We start from the raw sequence: 18,333 nt of genomic DNA, 5'->3' as shown, positions 1-18,333 counted from the left end.
AGAATAAAAAGATATACATAGAGCAAAAAATAATCTTAGAGGCAAAGGAATGAATTATCACTCAGTGATTAATATTTTTTCTCAAATAAGTATGGACCATGTGCTGGCAGTTGGTGGGAAATAGGTTTGGAATACGTCACGACTTCTTGTTGGTGTCTCTCTCAATTGACGTTCTCAAAAACGTCACATAGCTTCTTTTTGCTGTTTGCATGCATTGCAAACGTCTAGTTAACTCAAACGCTTAGAGGGTATAAAATCTGTATAATAATTGGGAAAATAACATCGTATGTCATTTTGGGTAAACTATTTACCCGAAATGGCCATATTTTTTTTTTTTTTTTTTTTTACATTTTGCAGCCTCCATCCCATATTGAAAAACTTTTATTTACCCGATATAGCCCCCCCCCCCCCCACCCCATGTCAAACTCCAAGATGCTATTTTTTCCTTCCAAGTCTCTTTCTAATGTTGATTTTTTTTTAGGATATAGTGTGTATAAAACACATACATTATGTTATATTTTTAACACTGGTATAAACACTGTATAAACTGTATACATTATATAAACATTGTATAACACTGTATAAACTCCTTTAATGTATAAACATCTCCTGTAGCAGTGTAGAAGTGTGTATAAACACGTTCTTTATACATTATTATACATGTTTATATAAGATTTATACATTATCTACAGTAGGTGTATAAAGTTGTATATTGTTATATAATGTTGTATATACAAGCTGGGGCCATAATTTGTTGGATCATGGGTTTGTAATTTAAAAATATAGCTATGCAAATATAATTTTATGTGCTAAATTATACATTACTGAAATTTCTCCTATTTAATTTTTAAAATCGACTGTAGGCTTAACTGAAAAGCAGTAATTGCTGTTACATGGGCAATCAAAGGGTCACTTCCAATTTATTGCAAAGGTAGATGTGGCCTCGACTCTTGCAAAGGCATATTTAATATATGAGGCTTTTTGTTATCCAATCACTTAATAAATTATGTAGAGAAAAAAGAAAAATGACATTGCTGGCCAAAGAGAGGTGTTACATAACTTTATCTATATGTAGCTTTATATTATATAATTAATAATTAATTGAAAATTAACTACTTTGATTTACCTATTGCTATTTTCATTGGGGAGATTATAAGTAGCTCCTTTAAACATAAAGTGTGTATATATATATATATATATCCCTTCGTTTCGAGTTATGTGGAAAATTCAAAGTTGGAGAGTCAAAGTAACTAATTTTTAGTGTGAATTTAAATATAAATTTCTTAAGTCTTTAGATATAAAAGTTATTGTATATTTGTAATCGCATAAAAAATAATGTAAGTTATAATATTTCAAATATACTTTAAAAAGATAGGGGAAAGAATATCAATACCCACTACACACAAAATAATTATCCTTTCATGCTCCTTTATTACTTTCATACCCAGGCGCGGAGCTAGCTTATGTCTAGGGGGTTCATCCGAACCCCCTCGGCGAAAAATTACAGTGTATTTTCAAAGTTAAAATTATTTTATTATGTATATATAATAGATGTTGAACCCCCTGACTTCTTCGTATATTTACCTTTTGAAATTTTTGAACCCCCTGGATGAAAATCCTGACTCAGCTAATCATACCCCCTAAAACGAAACTATTTAACCTTTCTACCCATTATATCTTTTAATTGTCTTTTTTTTTTTAAAATTATTTTCTTTTTTATTTCTTTACTTCTTTTCTTTTCTCTCCTTTTTGTTCACAACCCCCCCCCCCCCCCCCCCCCCCCCAAACACAACAAATCATAGTCGACAAACTTTTTGGCTCTTTTATTTTTGTCTTTTTTTGATGTATCACAAAAAACAATTTAGTCTAGCATATAGTACATCAAATCAATAGCAGTTGAAGTATACTCTTGTAGTATACTATGATACCCACATGATATATATCATATACTGACATGATATCATAAAAGACTGACGACTTATTTTTTTAAGAAAAACACTCAATCCTCTATGATACCAACCTGGTATGTATCATATACTGATAGAGTATCATGAGGACTGATTCATCCCTGCAAGAAAAACACAACTCAATCCTCTATGATACCCACATAGTATATATCTTATATTGAGAGGGTATCATAGAAGATTGATTCATTCCTTCAAAAACTACTACTCAGTCTTCTATGATACCCACATTGTTTATCATATACTTACAGGGTATCATAGAGGACTAGTTCATTCCTTCAAGAAAAATGCTCAGTCTTCTATGATACTATCTTGGTATATATCATTTACTGACAGAGTATCGTTAGCGTTGATTCATCCCTTCAAGAAAACCACAACTCAATCCTCTATGATACTCACATGGTATATATTATATACTGGGAAGATATCATAGAAGATTGATTCATTCCTTCAAAAAATACTACCCGGTCCTCTATGATACCCACATGATATATCATATACTTACAGGGTATCATAGAGGACTGTCAGTTAATTCCTTCAAGAAAAACACTTAGTCCTCTATGATGCCATCTTAGTATATATTATATACTGATAGATTACCATAAATGATAAATTCATTACAATATTACTCAGCATAGATTACCTCTATGCTGCCCCCACAGTATATATCATATATTCATAGGGTATCATAGAGGACTAGCTCATTTCTTTAAGAAAAACACTCCTCAATCATCTATGATACCCACATGGTACGTATATATCATATACTATATACTGATAAGGTATCATAGGGGCCTGGTTCATTCCTTCAATAAAAACACAACTCAATCCTCAATGACGCCCATATGGTATATATCATATACTGATAAGGTATCACAAAAATTGATTCATTCCTTTAAGAAAAACACAACTCAATCATCTAAGAAACCCACATGGTATATATCATATACTTACATGACATCATATATAATTCATTCCTTATCAAATAGAAAATGTTTCTCAGTCCTCTATGATACCCGCATGGTATATATCATACATTGATAGCGTATCATAAAAAGATTGATTCATTCCTTCAAAAAGCTCCTTAGTCTTTTATGATACTCACATGTTATACATCATATACTGACAGAGTATCACAAAGAACATGTTCATTCCTTAAAAAAAAAAATTATTAACAACAAATATTAAGCTTAATTTTTATATCATTTTTAGCAAGTTAATTTTTATGTTATAATAAATAAGCTAGTGATTTAGTATTTTCCTTAATTAGTTCTTTTTGTAGTCTAATTATTTAAATTTTCCTATATTTTATTAATCTACATATTATTAGTTAATATTTTTATTTTTGTTTTAAAAGAAAAACAAAAGAAAAGACAAAAACAAAAACAAAAACAAAAAAGGGACAAAAAAGAAGAAGAAGAAGAAGATAATCTTACAAAAAGGAAAAGAAAATTAACAGAGAACAAGAACGTGGGAATTGGGAAAATTAAGAAAGGAGGAAAGTTAGACAAATGGGAATTGAAACTGAGCCTCAATTTCGGGAATCTGCTACGTGGGTATTCGGGGATCTTATTTTTCTCGATCATATCTTCGAGATCGTTCTTTGCTCGGAAGTTTTCCTCTTTAGCCTTGAGAAGCTCGGTTTGAGAGCGGAAGGGTCACCGACCTCACTACTAAAAAAACAGGGAAAATCGACCAAAAATTTCGACCGCACGCGGTCGAAAAAGGCCAATTTTCGACCAAAATATCGACCGCAAGGCATGGTCACTAACAGCTAGGGTGAAATTTTTTTCGACCTCACGTGGTCGAAATTTTTCGACCTCACGCGGTCGAAATAAATTTTCTACCTAAATTACGAAAATAAATTTTTCGACCACCTGAGGTCGAAAAAGTTATTTTTTATTTAAATATTAATAAAACATTTCGACCGCACGCGGTCGAAAATATTATTTATACACAAATATTATTAAAAGTTTTCGACCTCTTCTGGTCGAAATACAATAGAAAATAAAAAATAAAAATAAAAAATTTTCAGCATTTCGACCGCATGAGGTCGAAATTTAGCAATATTGTTGCCAGATTTCGACCTCATGAGGTCGAAATTCAAATTGTTGCCCAGATTTTCGACCTCATGAGGTCGAAATTCAAATTGTTGCCCAGAATTTCGACCTCATGAGGTCGAAATTCAAATTGTTGCCGCATTTTCGACCTCGTCCGGTCGAAATTATAATTTCGAGTGCAATTTCGACCTTATGAGGTCGAAAATTATGAATATCCGGGTAAATTTTCGACCTCGTGAGGTCGAAAATACGGAAAAAAAAATTTCCGAAATTCGGTTGCTTTTACGGCCCACCTGCCAATCACACTCATCAACCAAATCAACAATGCAATTCATCAACACGTCCAATTCATCAAAGTACTTCTACAATCATAAACTTCACATTCTAAAATCAAATTCAACCTCAAGTTTCAATTTAAAGTACTTCTAAATATCCTTAAAACTACATTCAAATACTTAAACATTGTAAAGTTAAACAACCATAAACTACTTTCTACATTCAAACACTTAAACATCGTAAAGTTAAACATCCATAAACTACCTCGTACAATCAAATTCACCTTCAAAAGTACATCTAATTCGAATTAAAACTATCATAAAAAAAATATACATATCCAAGAAAACATAGCAATATTACAATCCAAAAGTATACGAATTAAAAAAGTCAACGTTGGGTGTTAGAGACATGATCCGATTCCTCCCCACTATCCTCATCAACAAGAGCATGAACTAGGTTGTCTTGTGACCTACGTCGTCTATTGGACTGTGACCTACGAGCATCCCGGGACACGGGGGAATATGAGAGGGCCCCGAGTTGAGTAAGTCGTCAATTTGGGCTCGCATATGCAACATCCTTGCCTCTCGTGGAACTAAGTGTACTTGTTAGTTGACTAACTTTTAGCTTCATTTCTTGGTACTCCTTAGGATCCACTGCCCCTTCAGAAGTAGTACCTACGCCTTGAAGGAACGACGGAAATTGACTACATGCTCGATTAGGCATCCCATAGACTGTCCCATACCTTGTTGGGGGAGCTACCTTCTCCATCCACTGCTGAGCAATTATCTCGTTCGTCATCGACGTCCCGGTACGGCTGACTGGCACAATATTCCAACTTGTGTTGTTGAAACTCGGTCTGAAATTGAATTAAGGATGCAATGTTAGTAGGTAAATTTAGTTCAAACAAAAGTAGTTATTATTGTTAGTTAGTGACTTACATAGGTTTGTTGAGCCCTAGGCTCAATCCATTGTTCCGTACCATCGGCATTCTTCGCCTTCCTCGTGTGAGTAATCTTGAAGACTTCATCTTGAGGTACTTCCTCACCCCTCTCGAGCGTCTACAAATAAATCATGATTAACAACTAATTTCATAATTAAAGAAAGCTAGTGATTAGTATACAAATTAAAAAGAAGCATGCCAACAAGTTTAGTGAAGTTAGTGAAGGAAGGAAAACCATGCAGTGCAACTTTGTTTTTACTTAGATGAAGTTATTTTGGTTAAAAACCTTCAGTTCTTGTTGAGGAAAGAACTGAGAATCTCTTTTTTAAATTGTAGGAATCAAGACCAAGAAAAAAGGCTGGTCAACCAAATAAAAAAACAGCACCAAACTATTTGTAAGCAAAAAAATAACGACACTGGTCAACCAGCGAGAAAAAACAAGCACCAAAGTTGTTTTTGGCTAGTCAAGGTTACGAAGAAACTGGTTACGAGGAAATTCGACCAAAAAAAGACCAATCTTTTTTAGTGAGACTAAAAAAATAGGAAATTCGACCAAAATTTTCGACCACACGCGGTCGAAAAAGGCCAATTTTCGACCAAAATATCGACCGCAAGGCATGGTCACTAACAGCTAGGGTGAATTTTTTTTCGACCTCACGTGGTCGAAATTTTTTGACCTCACGCGGTCGAAAAAACAGCACCAACGAAAATTTTGGTCGAATTTCCCTGTAACCAGCTAGCCAAAAAAAAAAAAAAATAACAGCAAACCAGCAGAGAAAAACAGCCAAAATAATTGGTAAATCAACAGGGAAAAAATACTAAACCAGCAGAAAAACAACACCAAACAAGCAGCAAACAGTACTGCAGCAGAAACAAACAGAAGAATGCAATATACTAAAATTCAAACAAACAAACACTACTCGCTTTTAAAAAATTTTAATAAAGAAAATGGAACTAAAAGAACCAAACCATGAGCTACTGTCTCCTTTATTCTATGTAATGTATCATCATGTTATTCAAGTGCCATTGATATCATTCCTCAACTTGAACGCCATATCTCGGTTAATAAGTACTAAGACCCATAGATGACCGGAAAGGAGACTACGCTATCGTTCTTGAGTTATATTTTACTCATCTAAGGCTAATACTTGGGTTTATATGAAATAGCGTATATTTGCTTGTTAAATCGATATATGCTTGTTAAATCTAAGTCATCGTGCAAGACAACCATTGTTTGTACAAGATCTCTTCTTGAATAAGTACTTTTTCTCTAAAACATTTGATTCAAAGTCTGAGAACATCATTGCTTTGAATGTATAACATAAAATAAAGAAGCTTCCAAATTGTATGATTGAAAAGAATTAGTTTAGTGTTTTGTTTTGTAGGAGTATTATTTTACCGTAGAGAACCAAAATATTGTATTGTGACTTTGTTTATGTCTTAAATACGGCATGTCGTTTTACTTTGTGTTGTCTATGTCTTAACGTTTGTCACTTCTAGTATGATAGATTATCTCTTCGACAAAAGGTCGAGTTCTGAATGCAGGTAAAAACTATCAAGCTTCACCGGATTTTGGCAAAAATGATACTTTCGGAAATTAAGTGAAAGTTGAGTGATTTTATGGTTAGAAAATAAATTTGATGGTTTCTTTGTGGAGTGACCTTTTGTGTAGTTAATTAACCCCAAAACAAAGTCCAACTAATAATATCCAATAAAACCATAAAGTCGCATGAATTCATCAAGTTTAAATGAAGAGAGTTGTGCTTACCTCCAAGACTTGGGCGAGCTTGAAGTAAGTTATTAGCTTCATCCTCATTAATTCATGTTGTGCGGACATAGCCCTAAATTAAGAACCTTGACAATCTAGCCAAATGTGAAACCAAAGATACAAAATAGAAGTTTAATTGTTCAAAACCGTATTGCACAAACCTAAGAAATTGATTAGAAGATACAATGATCACCAATACAGATTTTAAGTTTCATACACTTTACTAGTAAGAAAAGCACTATTAGTTTCATAAAATTAAAACAAGAGTAAAAATAACTTGTAGTACTTACGGAATCAATTAAGTACCAAGCTAGAAAGTTGCTGTGTATTTTTTGACATATTTTAAGGACCACAAAATCTTCCTGGGAGAAAAACTATGGAATTCCTTTGTGGTTCATTTCCCTTCTTTTCTTCAATGTTGTTGCCAGCAGCAGCCTTATTTTGATTAGCTTTTTCTCCTTCTAATTCTCTAAACCTATGCAAATACCTCTTCAAAGGCTCAACATAATCCTCAAATCCTAAACTTCCCATAGCCCAACATACCCTTTTACATTCAGCAAGTAGCATTGTCCATAATTTTAGTTGTGTCTTTCAGTGGTATTGTTTCATTTAAAGTTAGTAATTTCTCTCTTTCGGTTGTTGGTAACACTTTAAATTTTGTACTTTGTTGCGATCTATGTTTTGGATAACGGTTTCTATATATTACCGATTTTTTCATGCTATTTGTACCATATTCAGCTATGATTCATTTTTTTGCGCGGACTGCCCTTCTTTTGGGGTGGTCTTTAAATTTTGCCCCTCAAATTTGTGGTCTTTAAATTTTGCCCCTCATATTTGTGGTCTTTAAGTTGTGCCCTTCGCTTGAAAAGGTGGGCAAATACATGAAGTTAAGGGGTTCGAACCCCGCTCAAGCATAAAATAAAAAAATAATTTCGCAAGGCAGGACTGGGGGAGTGTATGCCGGATCCGGCATACAATCTTTAAGGAAAAGCTAAAGTTATGCCGGATCCGGCATAACTAAAAGTCTGCCCCATAAGGCAGAATTTTTCCTAAGACATAGTTTAGTTATGCCTTATGGGGCAGAATTTTAGTTAAGGCATAACAAAATTATGCCCTATAAGGCAAGAACTTTTCCTTAATGCATAGACTTTGCCTTATAAGGCAAAGTTTAAGTTATGCCTTAAGGAAAACTTTCGCATTATGGGCATACTTTTAGTTATGTCTTTGGGGCATACTTTTTAGTTAAGGCATAACTAAAAGTTTACCTTGAAAAGTAAAAAAAATAAAATTAATATATATATATAATAATATATATATATATATATATATATATATATATATATATATATATATATATATATATATATATACAACTAGTACGCCCTTTTTTACTTGAACACAACTAAAAGTCGCCTTTCCTCAATATATATATTTTTTATGGAAATAGCGCTTAAAGGACTTTTACTTAAACACAACTAAAGTCCGCCCCCCTCCGTAAGTTAAACACAATAAAAGTTTGTTGAACATAACTAAAAGTCTGTCGGAGGGGGCATACTTTCCCTTCAAACTATACTGTGTTAATTTTATTTTGTTGATTCAGAATGATATGAGAATTTTAGCACTTCAAATGGCCTCAAAGAATTTTAGTCGAAGAATGTCGAGAAAAACAAAAGGTGTGTCATTCATAGTCTTCTCTCTCTCTCTCGTCTTTCGTATGTTTGCGTGTATTTATTAATTTATTAAAAAAAAAAAGAATTGATGAGAATGTCTTGAGACTGGTTGAAAAACAAAAGGTGTGTCATTCATAGTCTTCTCTCTCTCTCTCTCTCGCTCTTTCATGTGTTTGCGTGTATTTATTAATTTATTCTCTCTCTCGCTCTTTCATGGATATTTACGCATAAGGTTCTTCAAAACCGGCAACTTGGGTTTACTATTGTTGGTAGCACAAAGTAAACGCAGAATACTCATGTTGATGTTATATATCCAGAGGGAGAAGGAGGAAGCCTTGAAAAAGATTCTTGAGCGGCCAGAAAGGGACATCGATGCCAAGCAAAAGCTGGATATGGAAATAGCAGAACTTAAAGGAAAACTAAAGTTATGAAGCCCCTTGGAGGCAATGACAGTAAGAGCACCTGTACAACTATTTCATATCTAAAATGAACATGAAACAACTCAAACAATAGCAATTAGGTTCATAAGGAAAATAGCAATGAGGGCTCAATTTTTTCAAACTCTGATGAAACTAGATAACTTAATTGCAGCGGCAAAAAAGCGAAAGAACAACAGTAATCCTACAAAGAACTACACAACAACAACAACAGCAACAAGGTATGCTTGCAAAGCCTCAAAGTAATTTACAAGTCGCAATACCAGCTAGCCCAAAAAAAAAAAAAAAGGCAAACGAGCAGAGAAAAACAGCCAAAAAAATTGATAAACCAACAGGGAAAAAATGGTCAACCAGCAGAAAAACAACACCAAACAAGCGAAAAAAGATCTTGCAACAGAAACAAACAAGAAAAAACAAAGAAACAAAAAAAAAATTAAAAACAACGATTGCCTAACAACATTTGTTTTTCTTCTTTTTCCACCTTGAGCATTTAAACACTTCAAATCGAAACAAACCAAGAAAGCAACAAACAACCAAAGAAAAAGCAGTAAACCAGAAAAACAGCACTAAAGACTAAACTGTTTTTAACCAAAGAACCCAAAAAAAAAAATATATATCAAAGCAGCAGAGAACTAACGTAACCAAAGCAATGGAAAGATAAAATTGAATAATAGACAACGAAAGCTAAATAGGTTTACATACCAGCTTCATCCTAACATCCTCATGGCTGGTGGCCCCACTAGGTGTGTCGAAATCCACCCTTATCGAGGCCCCGGCCTTCTTCCCATTTTCGCTTTGCTTTAAAAACGCGGATCGATCGCCCGTGGTGCAATATCTTCCATTATCATCACGGATCCACTTAGGGCCGCAAGACTTTTTTTGACGGGCTCTACGTAACGCATGCTTAAGTATATTCCCCGCCTTTTTCTCGAAATTTTGCGCTACTAGAGTCTCATGTTCCGGTTCCAAAAACACTTTTTCTCGCAACGAAATTAAAATGTTTTCGCAATATATATGGAACATTCCATAAACAATCAACATATAGTTATATTATTTTACTATAAATAATAAATACCCTAATTCTACAAACATACTTTCTTCAGATCCACATCCACCTTGCCCCAAGACGAATGGCGCCTCTATATAGTGATTTGACCGATCAGAAACCTTTTTTGTTGCTTTGCACGGATAGAAGCGCATCAAAACCAAAGAATTTATTTAAATATTACCTTACACGTTTCAGAATAAAGTAAATAACTTAAGAAAATTCAATATAATAACTTAAGAAAATTCAATATACTTACCCGTATCCAACTGGCTTGATTATGAGACGACCATACCTATCAACCTGCCTCAACATCTCTGGTCGGGGGGTTCTTCGTCGAATCGGTACGCTTTCGTGAGGCTCCGACGTCACAACATTTGGGTTATATGAGGTCGATGGGCCGTGACGTAGCGGTGCCGGTGTGTGCGGTCGGGGTACCGCTCATATTCGCGCGCCGATGCATGATAATAATCTGGTAGGCCATGTGAGATAGTGCGAGGTGTGGCAGGGGACTGAGATCGACTCTGTGGTTCTGTTTGGCCCTGAGGCCAAAAAAATGGGCGTGCTGTCCCGACGGGTCGGCTGACTCCATGCCAACCCATTGAATTCCTCGTAATGTGGCAATGGAGGGCCACGTGGTGAGATGTACGGGAGTGGAGATCGATCTCTGAGGAATCCTAAGGGTTCCGGGCACTAGGCCCTCTGGTGGTATAAACGGAGGCTTCTTTTTTGACTTTTTTGGGGCTTTAGCAATAGCCTTGCCCCTATTATCACCCGCCATCTACAAAATAAAAAAAAAAGGTTAGAAAAAATGGTGAACTAGATAGACATACTAGTACAGAGAAGAGCAAAACAGTGTAATTTGTATACCAACTGTATCGCTTACAAATCGTAGCAAGGGTATGAAAATATGGGCGGCGGGGGTATGAAAATATGGAAAACAACGAGAATTGAGTGATGCATCACCAAGTATCGATCAACACAAGATGCGAGAGAAATAAGTGCGAGAAAGCCAAGAGGTTTTCGGTAGTAGAGTGGCAACATCATAAGCTACATAAGCGCTTTTTTCTATGCGGAGGGACTAACAAGAACTCTATCAAATTTTGATAATGCTACTCGTTGTAATTTGCGAACCTTTTATATTGCAATATGTATCATCGAAATTGCAATATAAAAAGCACTCAAGATAAAAAATAAAAAATAAAAAAATAAGTCAAAACTCATATTTCCATGCTTACTTGTGAATGTGCTCGATTCAGATAGTCAAGTTGCTTTCAAGAAAAGGTTGCTTTCAAGCCCGAAAATGAAAAGTTGTTTATGAAGCCAATCGATGAAAAGATAACATAAGGTATGGTATATTAACATTGAGTGAAGAAAACCGATATTGGCATTGAAGATTAATTTGACATTTGTTTCATAATTGCGAGTCCACCTATAATTAACGTAACTATATTTGAGGAAATCCTTTCCCAACCTTGAACAATCATGACTCATAATTGCATAAAATTATCAAACAGTACACAACACGCATAACTCGTAATTGCATAAAATTATCAAACAGTACACAACAAGCATAACTTGTAGTACAAATGGAAGCTTAAGTATTCGAATAGTAATAAGTCTTACATTAATCAAATAAATAAAACGACACATATTTAATAGTTCTAAAATGAAAAACATGCTAATTTTCATCACTTTCTTCGTTGTCTGAAGATTCTCCCTCGTCGGTTGTTTCACTTTCACCAATTTCAGCATTTTCTTCTAAAACTTCATTAACTTCTTCTATATCGATTTCTTGTAACATATGTTCTGCATGCTCCTGTTCAGTTTCTAACTCGGGGTCGACTATTTGGTTAATGTGTTGTGTCGTCATTCGAAAGGCAAGAGTGTGTCATTCTCAACTTCCACACGACCAACAAAGCTTGGTTTTAATAACCACCCACCAATCGGACTTATCGGTCGCAATGGATAAGGGACATAGTACACACCTTAACGGTGTGTGCAATGATGAAAGGATCATAAGCCGCATACCTCCGTGTGTGATTTACTTCAATGATATTAGAATCTTGAAGTACCCTCGTACCTCTTTTTGGGGTTGGATCAAACCGATTGCACCGAAACAAAACAATTTTTTTCTTGGCCAACCAATACTCTAATTCTAAAATATCTTCGATTACACCAAAATAATCAACACCATCAGCACCTTTAACCCACACACCATGGTTATTAGTTTTCATATGGTTAGCACATTCTTGGGTATTAAATTTGAAACCATTAACCACATATTTGTCCATACAATCGGTACCAATGGGTCCCCAAGATAAGTCCTTCAAAAATTGTTCATAAAAACCACAAGGTGTATTGTGAACCTATCAACGAAAGAAATAGAAAGTTAGAAATAGTAGATTTCAAAACTTTAAATTCTCGTAATTATGGTAGCTTTGTGTTAGAAAATTATAAAACTTACGTAATTTTTAAACCACGTTGCAAATTGGTCGTACACTTTTTCCTGGCCATGTATCTCCACAAAGAGACTGTGCAACAAAGTGGTATTTAGGTTAGTCGCTTTTACATTTTAAATGAATAGTTTCTGCAATTTCTTTTCAACTTACTCATAATAAGGTTGAACTTCTGGGCAATTTAACAAGATATGTGTGGATGCCGATTTATCCTCCATTTGATTCAATGGTCTCACACGCCGTTTTGACCCATCACCGGTCGATTAAAGATCGATATCGGCTCCGCAAAGAATTATTCACACCCCCGTCATAGTGTCGATTAGGCCCGTTTCTCAAACAAGCCACATCGTTCCAAAGTAGTAAGAGAAATGAGATGTTTCCTTGGCAAGGTAAACTTCGCACATTGATCCTTCCACTTTCGATTTCTGTTTGATAGCACCTGCATTTCTATTGTGTTATGTATGAATTTAAAAAAAAAAAAATTGAATAGATAGGAATAAAAAGTTAATCAATACCTCTCGAAAGGATACATCCACCTATATTGTGCGGGCCTCCGAGTCGGGCTTCGTATACAAGGTGAACGACAACATGTTCCATCACATCAAAGAACCCCGAGGAAGAATCTTCTCCAACTTGTTTGTGATAACGTAATATTATAATCCATCCGAGAAAGGTTATCTTCCCTCAACGTACTAGAACACAAGTCTTTGAAGAACAAACTAATTTTAATCGTCATAGGTTTCCGGATTCGTTCGTGCAAGCCACTAAATGCAATGGGAGTAAGGTTTCCATGAAAACATGACGTCATGACTTTTCATCCCCCGTATCCTCCTTGGTCTAGATCAACACGTGTTCTAAAATTTGATGCATGCCCATCTGGCATCTTCAAGTCCCGGACCCACTCACAAATCTTATGCTTCTGCTCGGTTGTGAAAGAATAGCTAGCCTTAGGCTTGAAGAACCTGTTTTGTTTCGGCTGCAACTCTAACTCTTTTCGTCGACAATACTCAGGCAAGTCCATTCTAGCCTTAACATTATCTTTGGTCTTATCCTTCACATCCATCACTGTGTTAAACAAATTATCAAAGTAATTTTTTTCAATGTGCATGACATCAAGATTATGTCGAAGAAGATTATCCTTCCAATATGGTAACTCCCAAAATATGCTCTGTTTTGTCCAGTTATGGTAAACCCCATACCCCTCAAACCTGTAAGGTTCTTCTTCAGTAACCTTTGGGAGGTTCTGAACTCTCTCCCAGATATCCTCACCAGACAGTATTGGAGGTGGCAAGTCTTGTTCAATTGTATTCTTCTTGAATGCATTTTTCATTCTCCTAAAGGATGATCCATCGGCAAGAACCGACGGTGACAATCAAACCATGAATTTTTTTGCCGTATTTTAAAGTGAAGGACTTAGTATTCTCCATGCGGTGAGGACATGCTAACTTTCCACCGTCATCCACCCGACAACATCCCGTATGCAGGAAAATCATTAATAGTCCACATTAAAGCGGCCTCAAATTAAAATTCTGCTTGCGCGAAATGTCATATGTCTCAACCCCTACAGCCCACAACTGTTTCAGTTCATCAACCAGTGGTTGCAAGTACACATCAATCAAAACTTTTGGATTACGAGGGCCCGGAATAATGCAGTTAAGGAATATATATGGACTAGTCATACACATCTCGGGGGAAGATTATACGGGGTTATGAATACGGGCCAAGCAAGAATACGGAGCGGCGAAATAGAATGCGGAGTGAATCCGTCCGAACATAAACCCAACCCGACGTTACGTGGTTCAACCGCAAAGTACGGAAAGGTTCTATCAAAATATTGCCAAGCCTTACCATCGGATGGATGACACGCAACACCCGGTGGCCTTCTATTTTCCTTGTGCCATCTCATATGCGGGGCGGAACTATTAGATGCATACAACCTCTTTAACCTTGGTATAAGTGGTAAATAATGCATCGCCTTAACAACAACTCTCTTCCCACTCCGAGTCCGCTTTAAACCGATTACTACCACAAAACTTACAAGATTCTAGACCGACGTCGTCCTTATAGTATAACATGCAACCATTTTCACAACAATCAATTCTGACCGACGAGAGACCCAACTTGGACACCAATGTCTTTGCCTTATAGTAATTATCGGGTATCTCTAGAGTGGGGTCAACTAATTCATGCATGAGGTCAATGAAAGAATCCATTGCCCCTTCGGAAACATTGTTATCTGCTTTAATACTCAACAATCTAACGGCGACAGACAATTGAGAGTGCGGACTCCCATCATTTAAGGGTCGGCTAGCTTGATTTAACTTTGCATAAAAACGTTTGGCCTCTTCATTGGGAGGTTCTTCAACATGGCCACCGTATTCAAAATCCGAATGCATGCCATATGCATCCGAACCATGTCGTGCATTCTAGAATTTTGGACATTACATTCTACCCCCCTACTACTTTCACCGACTTCAAAGTTCCGAGATCTACCAAAATTGTTGTGTGTTTCCCCATGACTAGTCCACACTGTATAATTACTTTTAAAGCCTTTTTCGTACAGATGAAGCGTAACAATCTGCGGTCTCGTAATTCATACATTCACATTTAACACAAGGACACCTAACCACACCATGAATTGTAAAATCCTCAAGTGACTTTGCGTATTCAACAAAAGCATAGACACCGGCTATAAATTCATCCCTCATCCCTAATGGATCATCATAAGATCTATTGTACATCCAACTACGAGAATCCATCTACACAAATAGCACAAAGTTTGAACTTGTTAAACCAATACTTAATTTATATGTTATTAGTAAAAGAGTCACCAACCATAATTACCCTAATTACCATAATTCTCAAAAAGGGCATCATAACTACCAAAAAAAAAAGATCAGAGAACAATGAAGAATTAACATTCCGCTTATCAGCACCATTTAACTAATTGCTTAAACAAACAAATCACATAATGCCTAATTAGGCCAATAGAGGACTAAATATAAACTAAACAGATCCTTGACTCTAACAATTAAACTACTCAAGCCACATGATTAGGAATCAAGCCTAGTCAAACACATAACTAAGAGGTAAACACACACAATAGTGCGAAATAAAAAAAGAGGATAAGAAGATTAATCACATACAAACGGCTACAACTAACATACCAACCTAATTAGGATTGGATAGATTGAATATTTTCCGGTTCATCGGGGGATGACATGATTAAACCCACATTCTTCAACACCACTAACAAACTTTTACAATAGTTTGTACGCTAGACGCTCATTAGTATTATAGATTTATTTAAAAAAACAAAAAACAATGAATAACGAGAATGAGAAAAAAAGAAGAGAATTGTGTCCTACATGACAAAATTTGTAGAGAGGGGATGCATGCAAGCTCCCCTCAGTTTTATTGTCACACTTTGTCAGTCAAAGTCAGCTTTACATCACAACATTCTACGTTTCACAGTGTTTCTACTAAGGGACGTTTGGTTTATGGTTTAGGGTATCAGAAAAGATATTACCGTATAATTTTTTCTTTTTTATTTTGCAACTGGAAACTTGTAGTTCTTGTATAACATTCGGTATTGTATCTTGTTTATACACTCGTTTGCAATCTCTTGTATAAGTTATGAGAATCTAAGCATGGTATTATAGCTTTTTTTTTTAGGCCGATAACATGTTGTCCGCATGATATTATACTAGATAGATAGTGGAATAAAAATACTTCTATTAGTTATACTTCGATAAATACCAAAAGGACAAAATATTAGCCTAAATGTTAATTCGAGAGGTTCTCATTCGTCATCGTCCGGAATACTCCACCGAAAGAAAATCAAGAACGAAGTGCTTCATCATCGGTGCACCTAAGAACCCAACTACCCAAGGCATCATCAGTGTGGGTCCGCGGGAGAAATAGACAAGGTGATACCTTTTCTAGCAATTGATTTTCCCCAAATTTAGTAACTTTATAAAGCCTGAAGATTACTTTAGCGACTACTCACAACACCGAGACACCGACCATCCGAGGTGCCGAACCAGGAGAGACTTTGAAGAATTGGACTTGTACTCCGTCCCTGGTTCGCCGGGAATCTTGGTAGATTTGAACATGTAGTGAACTTTTGAGATAGCACGATTGTTGACACCCAATTTTGTCCCGTCCTCCCGAAAATATCTATTTGAGCTTCTAATATTTCGGCATTTTTAAAATAAAAAAAAATTATTTGTGTTTTACTATAATTATTGGTTTTTACTAATACTGGCTTTTATTATCCTGTTGTAGTCACTATTGTTATTATCTCCTATTTTATTACCGTTACTACTACCACTATTATTATTATTATTATTATTATTATTATTATTATTATTATTATTATTATTATTATTATTATTATTATTATTATTATTACTATTATTTTATTATTATTACTATTATTTTATTATTAGTATTATTATTATTATTATTCGCATTTTATCATTTCAGCATTTTTTGCCATCTTATGCACACGCATTGCAATTATCTTCGCATAATTAAATGGTAGCGTTTATTTACTGTCGACTTTAAAAATACTATTACACGGCTATTACGAGGTTATATAATTTTATTTTTTATCTGAGCACTAATAAATACATACTTTTGTGTTTCGGCACACAGAGGTCATTTATGCAAATTTAGAAGCCCAAAATAGCACAAGAAGAAAATATATCTTCAGATTTACACCCCGCACCTCACCCCACTCTCCTCTCCCCTCACTCCTCTTTCTCTCTCTCTCTCTCTCTCTCTCTCTCTCTCTCTCTCTCTCTCTCTCTCTCTCTCTCTCTCTCTCTCTCTCTCTCTCTCTCTCTCTCTCTCTCTCTCGATCGAGGACAGCATTCTAACGTTCGATTTGAAAAATCCCGCCTATTTTTTTTTTAATTTTGAATTCCAGAAAAACCCTAGTTGATTCATATAAATAATCGCTTTTGAGGTCAAGAAAAGAGAGCTTTTTTTAGCCGTGGAAAATTCCCCTAAAAATTTTCGAAGTTCTTTTGGTCGCTTAAAATTCCCCTGGAAAATGCTAAGTCTTCATCAGTTTTAATATTGCATTGATATTCATTCGAAATAGGAAATTATTCAGGTTCCTGCAGATCGGAAATAAATCGTTTGTAGTGTTCGAGCGGACGTCGAAACCCCGCACCCACTTCGCTGCACCCGAAGCAGGTAATTTTCCTCCATATCTTAGTTCGTGTTTTTCATTCAATTTTAGCATTAATTTATGCCTAGCCGAATGATTAGTGTGTTGAGTATGTGTATGATTTGTTACTTCATTAGGATTAGTTTAGAATAATGAGACTGCTTAGATGGTTAAGAAGAACATGAAGAACACCTCTATAATGTGGTTTAATGTAGTGCAAGAGTGAAGATTGCTAAGATTATAACATAATGAAGGCATATACGGCTTTGTTATGGCAACAACTATGATTGATTGTGGTTAAGACATGGGGTTCTGGTTTGTTTTTATCTTGAGGAAGGTCAAATCTGATATTTGTTTAAAGTCATGAATAAATCCTTTAAAGTCTCATCTGTTTGGTTTGTCTATCCTGTCCCATTATTGGTTAGTAGCAGTCAATTACGACTAACATCTAGATACAATTGGGATTTAGCTAAGCATACTGGGATTTGATTCTTAAATTGCCTAATCTTGAATCTTTTGGTGTTTAACGCTACTA

At 35.4% G+C, this 18,333-nt stretch overlaps 1 protein-coding gene across 1 annotated transcript; it reads right to left on the bottom strand.

The window, feature by feature from the left end:
- Positions 1 to 4,333: 4,333 nt before the first annotated feature.
- Positions 4,334 to 5,354, bottom strand: LOC132060878 (uncharacterized). The gene is made up of 2 exons (XM_059453780.1): positions 5,239 to 5,354; positions 4,334 to 5,156 (listed from the first exon to the last, which is right to left on the bottom strand). Exons 1-2 carry the CDS (start codon positions 5,325 to 5,327, stop codon positions 4,850 to 4,852), a joined length of 396 nt encoding a protein of 131 aa, XP_059309763.1. The 5' UTR covers positions 5,328 to 5,354; the 3' UTR covers positions 4,334 to 4,849.
- Positions 5,355 to 18,333: the final 12,979 nt, after the last annotated feature.

This window comes from Lycium ferocissimum, chromosome 6 (assembly GCF_029784015.1).
Source record: "Lycium ferocissimum isolate CSIRO_LF1 chromosome 6, AGI_CSIRO_Lferr_CH_V1, whole genome shotgun sequence".
In the NCBI taxonomy this organism is placed as follows: Eukaryota; Viridiplantae; Streptophyta; class Magnoliopsida; order Solanales; family Solanaceae; genus Lycium; species Lycium ferocissimum.
The sequence above is the reverse complement of the archived record's forward strand: the minus strand, read 5'-3'. Positions and strand labels throughout refer to the sequence as shown.

What these genes read in the sequence shown, in the direction of transcription:
- LOC132060878 (XM_059453780.1), bottom strand. Translation starts at nt 5,327, where the DNA reads ATGAAGTCTTCAAGATTACTCACACGAGGAAGGCGAAGAATGCCGATG. An exon ending in CTAGGGCTCAACAAACCTAT is followed by an intron (nt 5,157 to 5,238) that starts GTAAGTCACTAA and finishes ATTCAATTTCAG; the next exon opens with ACCGAGTTTCAACAACACAA.